We start from the raw sequence: 14,801 nt of genomic DNA, 5'->3' as shown, positions 1-14,801 counted from the left end.
ACATATAACAGCGATAGTGATAACTTTACTAATTTGTTGAAATTTCTAAATCGCATACATGGTATATAAGAAGTATAAATATACTAATAATAACTTAGACCAAGTGAAGTTGTGTGAAGTAGCAGAAGTGCTTCTCGGTACAGTGCGTTCCCGTGCGTCGTCACACCTCCCTCTGATCAGATGACTCCTGCTCACTTCCTCAAACCCCCCCAACGCACCGTGTCACGCAGTTACTCGAACAAACCTCTTCCTTCTGAGCAGGAAACTAAACCGACCCTGTCTGTGCGTGGAGCGGAGTCCCAATGGCAGGACTGACAACCCGATCCGGAGCGACCCGGACCCGGCAGAGAGGGGTTTTTGCCGCCCTCGCCTTCCTGGTTCTACTGTCGGGGTCGCTCACCTGTGTCAGGTGTGCGGAGCCGGAACCACGCGCCAAGCCGAGCAACATCCTCCTCATCGTGGTCGACGACCAGGATCTGGCGTTAGGAGGGATGGTGAGTCCACCCCCCTGGTTAAATCACCTGTATTGGTCTTTAAAGTGTTTTACCGCACCTTTGGGTCCACACATGGTTCCGTTTTTGTAACCTGAATTAATTTAAGGTGGTTTTGTGTCATCATCATCCAAACACAAGCTTGAACCTGAGCTGCACAGATTTCTGTGCAGCTAAATGTAAATAAAGGAAGCTTTTTCCACGGAATAAATGAGTCTTTAAAATAATTGTAGCAGAAAAGTAACAGAAAGTAAGTAAATAAAAATAAAGAAAGTAATTTCAGATTCAATATCAGTCAATTAATCTGCAAATCATATCAAAACTAGATTTAAAAAAATAGTGTTGACAGAGCAGGATTACACGGTAACAAGATTCATGATAAAATTTTGATTCTGTTGTTTGTTTCTATTCTGCAGTCGCCGATGAAGAAAACCAAAGCCCTCATTGGAGACGCAGGAGCGACGTTTGTTAATGCTGTGAGTACACAGTACCTAAATACAGTTTACATGTTATTTATTGTTATTATATTTTACTCCACTACATTTCAGATGTATCAAGAACATTTGATGTGAGTATTTAATGGCTCAAACAGACTAGCTATGTTTGTAACAGAGGGGGAGACCTTGGCATTTAACTGTACATGTATTTCCTGGTATATAGAATAGAATAGAATGCCTTTAATGCCATCATGCATAAGTGTACAATGAAATTTTTTAAACAACACTCAGCTCTTGAGTGCAAGTAGTAAAGTATAAAGTATAAGTATAAATTACAAAATGGAACACAGGTGCAAGAAACAAGCAATTCTAGAAACTTATTTACAACGAACCTTCAAGAGTTTATGAATGTACTGTGCAGCAGAGGGCTCAATAGCAGCAACTGCAACAAATGCTTTGCACAGAGTACCCAACTGAGAAGAACTTTCAAGCGTCAGTCACTTTCGGAGTACAGTACTGTGTTCAGTACTCTGATCACACTTGAATATAACATAATAATATTTACTCAGCCATGAACATTAACGCAGGACTTCAACTTGAAATTCAGTATTTTTACACAATTATCCTTTTATGGTTAAAAACGAATGAACTTCACTGTGAAACAGTCCATGTCAGGGTTACGGTTGTGACTCCTTCACTGACTGTTGTGCTGAGCTGTGCGCCGCTTCGACCGCTGGAGTTTTATTTATAAGGTGCTGGGACTGAATGGGTGACACATCCTCATGCCTCTTTCATCATCTGTTCTCTTTCTTCTGTTCCTCTTTCCACTTCCCCCTCTGTCACCGCTCTCGCTTCCTTCCCCTGTGAAGTTTACAATCACGCCGTTGTGCTGCCCCAGCAGAAGCAGCATTTTGACCGGCCGGTACCCCCACAACCACGGGGTGAGAAACAACTCCCTGTCTGGAAACTGCTCCAGCTCTCAGTGGCAGAAAGGCCCCGAGACGGAGACCTTCCCATTCTACCTCAGCAAACAGAAATACCAGACGTTTTTCGCTGGGAAATATCTTAACCAGGTGAGAAGACATGCAGAAATTTTAAGTTCTAGGTTTGATATTATATGGTGGTTTCATAAAAGTCTTATCTTATACTATTGGTGTAATGATTAATTTGTTTGGCAGACAGTCTGAGACACACTAGCTGTGTTTCCTTGTACAGAAAAATCCACCCGATCCAGTTCTGGATCAAGTGTTCAGTGTTACGTGTTGTTGTTTTTTTGATTGGTGTATAATTAATCATTATATTAACAAGTAAAATGGCACAGAGTAGAGTGTGTACCCCCACCACAGGCCCAACAGGCCCCTTTGATCCAGTCATGTTCTATTTAAAATCAAACTGCTAGACCCGAAACCATGACAGTGGATTTTTAAAGCCGATCACTCATTACTGGTTTTGGATTTTTATTTGGATGGGTTACACCTTTATATCAAACAGATCCACCGACACAAAATGTGATCATAATCCACAACATATCAGATCAACTTATTATTTTAATTTATTATTTATTCTTTTTTCTTCCTGCCATCAGTACGGTCAGAAAGCAGTCGGAGGTGTCGGACATGTTCCACCAGGATGGGACCAGTGGCACGCCCTGGTGAGTGTCACACACACGTAAACACACAAATAAAATACATCCATGTTCTCATGTTGTCACCGCCCTTGGTATGTATATCTGTCACAGGTTGGGAACTCGCGGTACTACAACTACACACTGTCGGTCAACGGCAAAGAAGAAATACACAGCGACAGCTATGAGAAGGACTACCTCACAGACCTGGTGGTACGTATCGGCGGAGCCACCGATCCTGGAAGCAGTGGGGTTGGGCGCATTTACGTGAGGATTTATGAGAAGAACGTTCTGAACTTCAGAATGTCTGAATCAGCTGCTACAAGCTTGTAGAAATATAAAAATGTATAGTAAAACTTATTCCTCAGCCGGTCACCATGGTGAAAAATTAATCATCCACCAACTGGTGTTGGTGGATGATTTCAACCCACTCATTTCCCATTTTTGCATCCTGATCTGTGTTGTTAATGGATTGAAAAATCTGTCTTTGCTCATTCGTGCATCCAGTTGAACCGCTCTCTGAACTTCCTGGACAACAGGAGTCCTCAGCATCCATTCTTCCTGATGTTGTGTCCTCCAGCCCCTCACTCTCCCTGGACGGCGGCCCCCCAATACCAGAAAGACTTTATCGATGTCAAAGCCCCTCGAGATGGAAGCTTTGACAAACCGGGAAAGGTTTGTCCAAGTTGATGTCAGGCAGGAATACGTTTTATGAAACTTTTTCCAGTGAATTTCTTGTTGTGTTTCAGGACAAACACTGGCTGCTGCGTCAGCCCACCAACCCTATGTTGAACAGTACCGTCGACTTCCTGGATAATGCTTTCAGGAGGAGGTAGGACTGTTGATCATCTCAGAAATACTCCATTGACATGACTTTAATTGATGAGCTATTCATAATGTTTTAAAGAACTTTCATACAGGTATGTCGTGTCTTGGAGAGGGATGGTTTGCTGCATTTCTGCAACACAGGTTTTAAATTTTTATGAAACTTGAGGAGGGATGGGTTAGACGATGGGTTATATATTAGAATATAATTGTTTGAATAGTTATGATTTAAAAAGTTTTTGGTATTTTATTTTAAATATCAACAAATAATTTTGACAAACACCTGTGATCGGATAAGTAACACTCTAGTTCTAAAATCTACACCATGAGTAAGAACACCTGGTGTCCAGGTAAGGCTCCACATTAGATTACTTTTATCTTCTTGTGATATTCTGGCACAAACATGTCAAAAAGACAAAGAAAAAAATAATGAAGTCATCAAATTCATTGCAAATCTGGACAAAATGTGTCAGGATGAAAAGTAAAAGTGAAGACATGAGGGGAAAAAAATCTGTCTATTCAGATGTGATCGATTCCATCGCTGCTGTCACGAGATTTCGATCAAACGCAGGTGGTCACATGACTTCCTCCTATGGCAGGTGGCAGACCCTGCTGTCAGTGGACGACCTGGTGGAGGTGCTGGTGAAGAAACTTGATAGTTTGAAGGAGCTGAACGACACCTATATCTTCTACACGTCAGACAACGGCTACCACACGGGTATGACATCGCTGCCGTCAGTCTGGTGGTAACACGACCGACTGGACAGCGCTAAGCAGCTGTCGTCTCTGTCTGCAGGTCAGTTCTCTCTGCCCATCGATAAGAGGCAGCTCTATGAATTTGATATCAGGATCCCGCTGCTGGTCCGCGGTCCTGGAATCAAACCGAGCCAGACGCTGCAGGTCGATGACGCAGACACGCTTTGATTTGCAGTTGTTTACAATATTATTAAAATGATTTTTTTAATGTTTATTGACTCTTCAGGCTCCAGTGTTGAATATTGACCTGGCTCCCACCTTACTGGACATATCCGGTGTCAACCTGTCGTCTGTCAACGTGGATGGACAGTCTTTCCTCTCTCAGATGGTCAGCTGAGGGTCACACGCATTTATGAATGTTACCCCCCTCCCCAGTCCTTAAAGCTAACTTCACATTCTTGGATTATCAGGCGCCGTCGCTGCGTAACGGCACCGCACGTCCATTTTTCCTTGTTGAATATACTGGAGAGGGAAGTCCAACAGGTGATCCTTCTTGTCCCAAACTTGGCCCTGGAGTGTCTGTGAGTATCTGTTAGAAGAAAAATGATCAGCAACAGTTTGAATAATCAATTGTGGAAGATCTGGGAATCTGTTCAGTCCCATCTGTCAGTCATCATCTAATTGTTGGTGTATCATACAGAAACGATTTCATTTTTATTTTTCCGTTCTGAAAGTGAAGTTTTCCTCATTTGAAGGTTTTCAGGGCTGTTTGAAAATATCACCTTGTACTTATCTGCTCTGTACCAGGGAGGTTGATACGTTTTGGGGAAATCAATCTTATTTCTTGGAGGTAAAAAAAATACTTTGGCTTCTTTTGCACAGTAAAAAATCAAAAGACTGAAGATGTCATGACAAACGAGACTTGAAATATGTTCAGGTTGCAGCAGTTAAACTGGATTCTGTTTTCAACGTCTTTCTTGTTCTTTCCACATGTGGATAAATGTCGAACGAGCCCCCATAATGAACCTGTTAAACTTGATACTGCCATTGGCAGCAGCGTTGAAACCCACACAATGAATCACAGGAAGATTCTGACGAGAAAAACATTTTCAGAAAATTTTATACCGACTGTGACACTTGTGACTTCACGCAAAGCTCAGATATTTAATACAGCAAAATGTGAAATAATCAAATCAGTTTCACACTTAAAAATTATGAATGCAAAGAAAAGCTTGGATTTTCAAAATATTTAGTTCCGGTCGTATTAAAAGGGTCAGAATACCCAAGGAGCTGAAATAAATAATCTAAAGTGCTTTTATTGATGACATGATGAGTAGTGATCATAATTGAGTTCATCAGAGGAACAACCGTGGTTAGATGTTTTGGAGACAGAGTTAGAGAGCAGAGTTGGATGGATTAGATACGTGCAAAGGAGAAATGTTGACTATATTGATATAAAGGGGGATGAGGACAGAGCTACCAGGCAAGAGCCCAATAGGAAGACCAAAGAGAAGGTGGCGATAGGATGACAGGCTGTGGGACAAGTCAAAAGGAGGAGAAGAAGAGGGGTCAGACACAGGGAATGACACTTTAGGACCATAAGGAGAACCGTAGTCTAAACCTTTACAGGGTGCTTACAAGCTGCAAAAACAGCAGCATGAGTTATTTGTTTTAATACTGAATCAATAATTGGATTTTCATCAGGAATGTTTCCCGGACTGTGTGTGCGAGGACTCCTGCAACAACACCTACGCCTGTGTCAGGACCATTAGCAGTGAACAAAATTTGCAGTACTGCGAGTTTGCAGACACTGAGGTACAGTGGTTCATATTTAAACTGGTGACGTGTTTGGTTGATAAAGCAGTGAAGCTTAGTGTCTGTTCTTTTTTGTGTACCCAGTCATTTGTAGAAATGTATAACATGACGACAGACCCTTACCAGCTGGAGAACATTGTGAAGAAGGTGGACCCGGCCGTACTCCAGGCGATGAACCAGCGGCTCATAAAGCTCCAGTCCTGTGAGGGCGACAGCTGTCGTGACACCAAATGAAAAAAGACACTTTGGGAAACAGCCGGTTTCATTTTTACATTAGAATGTGGGATTGGTTTACCACAGGTATGATTGTAAAAGAGGCTATTTTATTTTCCTACTGTGAAATTTTGGCATCTCTCTGGTGTGTATATTACCTGAAATGATGCCTCGATTCATTGCTTGAATTTCAAGATTGTGATTTGATCTGTCTCTCATTGGGTCCTTGAAGCGGCGAGAGACAACCCATCTTTGCTGTCTTTGCTGTCGGTTTCGCTGATGCAAAACAAACTTTTCCATGCAGTACAGCTACTTTAAAGTCAAGTCAGATTCAGGTTGAACAGGAAATGTGCATATGTCAGTTTGGATTAGAAATCTGTTCATGCACAAAGTTTATCGTAGTTGTTGTTGGTACCCACAGCTGTACAACACAGCGAGTGATCTGAAAACAATCCTGTGGTAACATTAGTAACTAGAGCAATGCAGGTATGTCCTTCATACATAACATGAAGTGATTTCATGCTTTTCTTGCATGAACGTCACCACTCTGTCATTGTGAGTTAACTTGTGTGACTAAAATCAACAATTTTTTGTCTTTGTCCTCTAAACGCCAGCCGCAACACAAAGTATTTTATGTTGTCAGCATTGTCCTGCAAATTTGTGCCAATTTTTGGCTTTGGATTTTTTTTTCTTTATGTGGTTGCTGCACTCCAAAATTTGACTTGCATTCAGCGTGAACATCTAATGTTTTTGTTTTACTTTATTCACAGGTGAAGTTATTTTTACACCAAACGACTTCTCTACTAATAGTTTGACATTGTGGGATTTAACTCTGTCCTCTGTATGTTAAACCTGAAGCTACATCCAACAGACTGTTGGCTAAAGAGAAGCATAAAAACTAACTTGCAATTTTTAAAATGGTGTAACTCTTACTTTTCTGATTGAGTTTTGTGATTAGTTCAACAGAACAGGATCAATCAAAAAATAAATTTGTCATTTATTTGATTAATTTCCTGCAGATTAAAACAAGTATGCACCTCACTATTAAAAAAAATATTTTAAGTTTTACCTGATTTGTAGAAATGCTTCACTAGAAGGTGAATGTTTTCTGAAATGTTTAACTCTTTTCACCAACGTGTGCTTTTCCTGCTGTAAAAATATCTTCTGTGAAAGGGACAAACTTTATGACTTGTGCTTGTTTTGTTTCAGGTATTTGTTCTTGAATGTCAGTTGCACTATAAACTTAATTTTTTTCTTCACACCGGTTTACAATGTTGTAGGATCATTTTTACAGAAACAATTTTTCAGTATTTTTTGACCAAAGTTTAATTTTTATTCTTAAAACATTGCCAAAGTTTGACACTGCACTGTAGCTATCATTAATTTTTCTCTAAAGGAAAAGTTCTTCTTCAGAAATTGGTTCAAAGGCAACAACATCCACCTGTCAATCTTCCTCATGCATCCCCATCAGCAGCACACAGAATCTGGTTTAATTAATTTTGCTATAGGGATTTCTCTCTTAAAGATGAAGCTGTGTTGGACATCTGTTCTAGTTAAGGTTTCCGATCTCTGTTTATCTATGCAGCTTCAAATGTATTCAGCGAAGCCGACTTTGATCAGATCGTTTGGATTGTTGCTCCAGTTTTATGTCTCAGACTTGAGGATGGACTTTTTAAAATAACGTGGGTGTCAAAATGCATCTTTGCACTAAGTATTATGAAGAGCCAATATTTAAGTGGAAGATGTTTGCGTGTAATGTGAATTGTGAGGAATTCAAGGTAAATTTCTCATGCTAACATTTGAAGTGAATTCTTTGACCCTGTGTGCCTTTCATTTGCACTCATGAACCATGTATACCCTTTTGAAAGTGTTATTTTGCACTGATTAAAGATAAATCAAAGGAATGTAATGCACTTGTGATGTGGAACTTTGTAAGATGTGTTGCTCAGTCCTTTTATTACATTAAAGGAAATGTAATAAAAAATTAAAAGGGAATTTAAAGTGCACTGCTTAATATTTTCTCTTGATGCTGGTTGTACATCTAAATGCTTGACTGAGTTAAAGCCACTAACATTGAGGAAGAAGTATCTGCAGGGATGCCATCGCTCAGGTAACTTTATTTTCAAATGTACCATATATGCACGATACACAGCACAGATGAAATTAGTCTCTCAGACCCACAGGGAGTAAAAAAAACACGAGTGAATGTTCATTCCACAAATGGGCATCTGAGACAGCAGTGTGTTTCCAGATGAAGGAAGAACCTCCACACTCTGAGCGACCACGTGTCACCTGATGTGACGGTCCAAAATTTCTGCCCAATGTCAAATTTCCGGTAATGTGTGGGTTTGTGTGTTTATTTTTGTTAAAATTCACTGAATGATCACACATTTATTTCCTTTAATTCTTTGAGGTTGATAAAAGCACAGGACATTCAAAAACAGGTTATTTGTTGTACCAGAAAACAACACTGCCTTTAGACTGGAATCAGGAACAAAAAAAACATCCTATACAAGAGCAAAACCCAAGTGGAGTAGAAACACATTAGTGCTAATGTTCCATCAGAACCACTTGTAGATCACTTTAGCCTCTATGGTCTGAATCTCTAACTTGACAGGACATTTATAGAGGTGTGACAGTATAGTCTCTGTATAGCCAATTAAGAAGTACATCTTCATTGGTAATAATTTTTGTAACATTATAACGCACAAGATGATCATGTTTCCACGCCGCTTGATAATAATCTCATCGGCCAGGCAGCTTTGGAAGGTCCCGTTAATGAAACGCCTCATGAACATATCCTCTATTGTACGATCAGCTGCATCCTTTTCTCCTTTGAGGTTACCTGGCAGAAAGCAGAAGGAAAGTTGTCCTCAGTGATGCAGTTTCACATTTATGGGGAGAAAGTACCACTATAGTTCATGAACTTCTTTCTGGATCATATGGCTTCTACGAGAAATCAAAAAAGTAATTTCAGCCAGATAATTACATCTCGCGAAGTGGTGATGTAATTGTCAGTGTTTCTGTGTTCGTCCATCTGTCCGTCCCTTCACCAAATATCTTCACAATCGTTGCAGATAGAAATATGAAAGAATAGGTACATTGCTCAGGCGGCAATGAGGATGAAAATGAGATGATGACCTCGACCTTGAGAAAACTAGGTCAAATTTGTACTTTTATACCTTATTAGTTACACATCTCTGAAACCTGATGAGATATAATAACAAAACAAAAAGCAACACTTTCAGGAAGCCAGAGGCACAAAAATGTGACGATGATCTTCACCTTTGGAAAACTAGGTCAATGTCATACTCGATAGAACAATAGAGAATTCATTGCTGTGACCACTATGAAGGTATGTCAGGGTAAAATTTTGAATTCAGGGGTGTCGCAGGATGTTGCAGTCTCTGACTGCCTTGTTATTCATATTTTAATAATTTCTAACAAATCCTGAAGTGTTGACATTAGGCTAAAGACATGAAACCACTGCAGAAATGCTGTTAAAATGAGATTTGGATGGATACAAGCTGTTTTGTTTTTTTTCTTGGCCTGAACTCACTAGTGTTCTGTGACAGCCATCCTTTCCTGTGTCCAATGTAGTGAGGAGCGTGTGCTTGCTCATAGCTCACAGGTGTCTGACCTTTCCCTCTTCGGAAACGACCCGCAGAAGACTGGGCAACAAAAAACAAAATATATAAATATATATATCAGTAAAAACCCATTTTGTTTTGAAACCAGAGAAAAAGTGTCATCATTCCACACAACACACAAAAGCGTTTACCTTGCAACACACTGCAGTCACATGGAGGCTTCTGCCTCCAGAGGAGCTGCACAAAGAGCCCGATGTGATGATGGTCCTCTGAAGGGAAAACACGAGAATGCAATACATTACATTAACACACTTTCAATGACATTTTAAGACTTCTATGGACTCAAGTAACCCCCAGTTTTAGAAGTTGTTCATATATGTGATTTAATTATTACTCAAACGAATAGGATTACTGAAGACGGACTCAGGAAATGTCAGTAAGAGGTGACACTGAAACTGCGCTAGCTAACGCTTGGCTAAACCGTAAGCAAGTAAATATTCACGTCTAAAAAAATTTACAACCAGAGCACAGTTATTTATGCAACGTGACTTCAGAAAAAATGTTTTAAACGTTTATACATGAATTTTCTTACCAGTAGCCTCCCGTACCCTGTGCTTCCCAATAACGCCGCCATGTTTTTAAGCATTGCCGCATGAAGACAACAGAACTACTTTAAGTTCTATTCTCGTTTGTTTTCATTATGTTGCGCTTGAAAACATTTTTTTGAATGACAAAACAGTAATAATCACATCTACATCTAAAGGCAATTTTTAAAATCGCTCTGAAAAGGAAATATCATACGTTTCATGTAGCCTGGAACTTTTTATCCATGAGACCATGTTTCAGCCGAATGATTGTTTTGTATGGACCAACCGGATACAGAAACATTAAAATGTTGGAAATACTGACAACGTTTCAAGAAGTTGATGACAGTAATTTTTACGGCTGCAAAAAAAAAACAAATAATCAAATATCATCTTTGTGTTTGACTTTATGTATGATCTATTTATTCAAAATCTACATATTTATTCAGGATATCTGCATTTATTTTGAATAAAGACCGGAAGTTAAAATGTTGTGAAAGGAGTGTTTCATGTTATGAAGTACGTCACACAGAAACCTCGCTGTTAATTTAAAGATTAAAAGATAAAAGCTCCCTTTATTAGTTTGTGTTCAGACCTGCATAAATCGTCAGTTCAGACAGTTTAAAAGATAAATTACGACGGAAACCACTGATGGCGTCCCCGCCGGAGATGACAGAGATGTACGACAACGCGCTCTTAGGAATCCTACAGCATGTCGGAAACATCCAGGACTTTCTGCGGGTCTATTTTGGGTTTTTGTACCGCAAGACGGACTTTTATCGCCTGCTATCAAGTCCCACCGGCAAAACGGGCTTTCCCCCTGGTGTGGCGGAGAAAATGGTGCATAAGGTGAAGCCAGTGTCTTTATTTCTCTCCATTCGTGAAATTGTTACTGTTTATTTGTTTGTTGTGGTGCCAGATTTCAATTCGGCAGCACAACAAACAAAGGGATGACTTAGTGTTCATGTACAGCTTTAATATTAGGGGTTAAACAGCACAATAAAACTACTCATTAATTTTTATCTGCTTGTCTGTCAATTGTCAAAGAATGTTGTTTTTTTTAAGTGATAGTTGTCTGAAAATAGTCAATGAAATAATAGGAAATTCCTGCCTTCACCTGTTCCATCTTTCTAATTCCTCCTTAGACATTTAAGGTTTTTGAGAAGTTGGCCCAACACGACAGAGACAGGCAACTGAGTGAGCTACAGAAGAGAGAGGAGGGTCGACGTGCTCCTCCGGCGGCTCAGGAGCTGGAGGTCGTCGCTGAGCCTCAACATGAGTCTGAAGAGCCGAGCGTGGAGGCAGCTCTGAAGGACAGCTCCTCTGTGAAGGTGGAGGAAGTTCTGGCTGCTGCAACGTCCAGGCCTGAGTCTGACAGCGGCAACAGAAGTGGTCCGGTTTCAGTCCCAGTACCGCAGGAAGACCAGGCAGCTGCAGCCTGTGGGACGTCAGAGGCAGAGTAAGAACAGTCAGGAATTTCTTTGCAGTATGAATTAAAAAAAATAGCCAGTAGATAAGTCAGAAGAACATGGGTTTTATCATTTAAAGTACATCAGAACAGAACTGTGAAGTAGAAAGAAATGGAAATGTGGCAAATACAAATGTGGGTTCTCAATCTAGGTTATCTGTCTGTGATGCTATTTAATATCAGCCCAGGGGGGAAAAAAGCTAATGATTAATACCCGGTTGCAATTCCACCTCCAGTTTTGGATCAATGTCTGTTCTGTTGTGACTGGAAATCTGAAAGTCCGTTTTCAGACATGAAATATTTTTAGGGTGTAATATTCATTTATTGTGTTTTAGCTACAAGGGCATTACCTCGTTGGTTAAATAATGACTTTGTGTGTTTGGGTTTAAGGGGTCAGGAGAAGTTTCAGTCCAACCCCGACAGTTACAACGGGGCGCAGAGAGAAAATTACAGCTGGTCTCAGGACTACACTGACCTGGAGGTCCGGGTGTTGGTGCCAAAGACGATCATTAAGGGCCGACAGGTAACTGCGGCGTGATCCACTGCTTGACATCCCATTAATACAACGTTACTCCAGCTCATCTTTGCTCCCACTGTATGTCCTCAGGTCAGCGTTCAGCTGCAGCCCAGCAGCATTAAAGTGTTTGTGAGGGAGGGAGCGGAAGAGAAAACACTGATGGAGGGAGAATTCACTCACAAGATCAACACGGAGAACTCTGTCTGGAGTCTGGAGCCGAGACGCTGCGTGGTTGTGAGTTCACACACACACACCATTCAAGCTGTAGTGTTAGAATCTCCTTATTGTCTCAGGGAAAATTCCTACATGTTAAAAATGAATAGAACTTATGTCAGAGTTCAAACTTATGGTTTATTATTGAGTGGTCAGAGTGGAAGACAGAATACGAGATCTCGGGTTCCAGCTCCGGTCACACTCAGTCGCGATTACGAAGTGGGAACTCCAAACTTTACAACAGGCTGCTTATACAGTTGTCACCAAATGGAATAATAAGAACTACCAATCTAACTCTATATCTGGTGTTTCCTACACTAACTAACTATACGACTGGCTAAGTAGCTACGTGCTTTTTGACCCTTGTAAAAGTTGAAAGGGTGTTATGCATTTGCATCTTTTTGTTTGCTGCTACAATCATGCATACAGTGCTAAGAATGATATAAAACAATTCATATGAAGTAGAATCTACCAATCTTGAGTGTTATTTTATTAATGTGCACACATAACCCTTCACTGGGAATATATTACACATTCTCATCTATAATTATAAAACATGTTGCGTAAGTATTATAACACACTCATAATACTTCACGACTATACTGAAAAGCCCACAGAATCCCTCCTGATGCATCAAATCATTGAAGCATGACTGATGTGACTAACTCTGACTTAGAAGTTTAAATGTCTCACTGATACTCCCGACTGGTTGTAAACTAGAAGGTGACTCAGAAACATGTGACAGCAGTCATGTCTCTCTGAATCGTCTAATCAGTAGATGGAAATATAACTTTGGTGGAAATCAAAATAAAGTAACAAATAATGAAACTACAGAAATCTTTAAGACTGTCCCTTAGCCCTAACTGTATTGTGGATGATGTCATCAGTTGTATCACACTTGCACCATAGACCTGTTAGCCATATGAAGGAACTGGAATGCTCTATTAATGCACCAGAACACAAAAGATGTGATCTCACAGAAAGTCTCTAACTCTTCTGTGTCTGACTTCCAGCTATCTCTCAGTAAAGCCTCAGAGGTTTGGTGGAACGCGTTGCTGAAAGGAGAGAAGGAAATCGATATCAACCAAATCAACCGCGAGCGCTCCATGGAGACGGTCGATGAAGAAGAGCATTCTGTTCTGGATAGGCTGACCTTTGACTACCACCAGAAGATGCAGGGCAAAGCGCAGAGTCATGAAATGGTGAGGACCCACCAAAATAATAATGCAGCAAAAATCAACAAGCAGAGGTGAAAAGCAGCACCAAAACTGAAATACATTTAAATAGAATATATGTGTGATTCCTTTATGCATTATGCGTTTGAAACCTATGACCCTTAGCAACATGTGTCAACAGCATGTATAAATTTCACCAGTGGACTATCAGGAGAGGGTTTATGCTTTTTTTTAGTTGTGAACTCCAGCAGCTTCTCCTGCCTCTAGATGTCACTGTGGTTTCTGTCAGCACGTCAGTCACATGTTTCTCATCGCTGTCTCCACAGAAGGTTCATGAGATGCTGAAGAAGGGGTGGGACGCTGAAGGCTCGCCATTCAAAGGTCAGCAGTTCGATCCCTCCATGTTTGATATCCCACCTGGAGCGGTGCAGTTCTGAGCTGCAGACAATCCTAGTTCAACGATTACCACGTGACTGCGGTGAGGTCAGCGGTAAAAAGCCCATCACTGGAGCTGAAGGTGCAAGTTAGCCTCTGGCGGTCAGGGATTACAGTCGATGATGAGAACGTGTTAATGTTTTGGCAGTTTGAATCTCATAAATACTTTTGTCTTGCCTTTTATTTATTAAGTCTAGAGTGCCTGAATGCTTGTCTGCCAGACTGAATGATACCCATTTTATTGTCATTTTTATCATTGCGCTAATTCTCCAAAATGTCACAGTAGCAGGTTTTCTTTCCCAAATGTAGCACAAATAAGAAAATCTGCAACAAAAGAGAATATAAGTTTTCTTCATCCACTTTTGTTTTGTGTTTGTCAAGATGACATTTTCTTAACAGAAATAAAATGATTTTTCTTGCAACATTCCTCCATCTTTTAGTCCAATTCTTTTAAAGGTTTAAGGCAGTGGTCCCCAACCTTTTTTGCGCCACGGACCGGTTTCATCTAAGACAATATTTCACGGACCGGCCTTCATTTGCTCTATAATCGTTAATGACGCCAGGACAGCTGTAGTCTAATAATAAATCATCCGCAGTGGTTTTATGTGAAATGCAGACATCAACAGACAATAAACAAACAAACAAATGTCGCTTCGCAGGGACAGGAGTTTGGAAATGGAAACAGGGTTTGTGATACATTTTGGGCGATCTCAGGATA

At 40.4% G+C, this 14,801-nt stretch overlaps 3 protein-coding genes across 4 annotated transcripts; 2 read left to right on the top strand and 1 right to left on the bottom strand.

The window, feature by feature from the left end:
• Positions 1-213: 213 nt before the first annotated feature.
• On the top strand, positions 214-8,090 carry gnsb (glucosamine (N-acetyl)-6-sulfatase (Sanfilippo disease IIID), b). Of its 2 annotated transcripts, none has more exons than XM_068335333.1 (13): positions 214-494; positions 908-967; positions 1,798-2,001; positions 2,514-2,579; positions 2,667-2,765; positions 3,060-3,227; positions 3,302-3,384; positions 3,977-4,095; positions 4,174-4,277; positions 4,360-4,461; positions 4,544-4,654; positions 5,778-5,888; positions 5,973-8,090. In XM_068335333.1, the coding sequence occupies exons 1-13, from the start codon at positions 303-305 to the stop codon at positions 6,120-6,122; spliced, it is 1,569 nt and encodes a 522-aa protein (XP_068191434.1). In that variant the 5' UTR covers positions 214-302; the 3' UTR covers positions 6,123-8,090. The 2 variants fall into 2 exon arrangements, with proteins under 2 accessions (XP_068191434.1, XP_068191435.1); XM_068335334.1 differs by having other exon boundaries at positions 425-494; positions 1,830-2,001.
• A 223-nt stretch (positions 8,091-8,313) lies between these two features.
• Positions 8,314-10,483, bottom strand: mrps24 (mitochondrial ribosomal protein S24). The gene is made up of 4 exons (XM_068335249.1): positions 10,284-10,483; positions 9,883-9,960; positions 9,661-9,772; positions 8,314-8,946 (listed from the first exon to the last, which is right to left on the bottom strand). The coding sequence occupies exons 1-4, from the start codon at positions 10,335-10,337 to the stop codon at positions 8,663-8,665; spliced, it is 528 nt and encodes a 175-aa protein (XP_068191350.1). The 5' UTR covers positions 10,338-10,483; the 3' UTR covers positions 8,314-8,662.
• A 302-nt stretch (positions 10,484-10,785) lies between these two features.
• Positions 10,786-14,510, top strand: LOC137608568 (nudC domain-containing protein 3-like). Its single transcript, XM_068335051.1, has 6 exons — positions 10,786-11,124; positions 11,421-11,734; positions 12,134-12,266; positions 12,351-12,494; positions 13,487-13,675; positions 13,975-14,510. Exons 1-6 carry the CDS (start codon positions 10,927-10,929, stop codon positions 14,083-14,085), a joined length of 1,089 nt encoding a protein of 362 aa, XP_068191152.1. The 5' UTR covers positions 10,786-10,926; the 3' UTR covers positions 14,086-14,510.
• The last annotated feature ends 291 nt before the right edge of the window (positions 14,511-14,801 follow it).

Source organism: Antennarius striatus, chromosome 15 (genome assembly GCF_040054535.1).
Source record: "Antennarius striatus isolate MH-2024 chromosome 15, ASM4005453v1, whole genome shotgun sequence".
Lineage (NCBI taxonomy): Eukaryota > Metazoa > Chordata > Actinopteri > Lophiiformes > Antennariidae > Antennarius > Antennarius striatus.
Note: the sequence above shows the minus strand (reverse complement) of the source record. Positions and strands in the feature narration are given on the sequence as shown.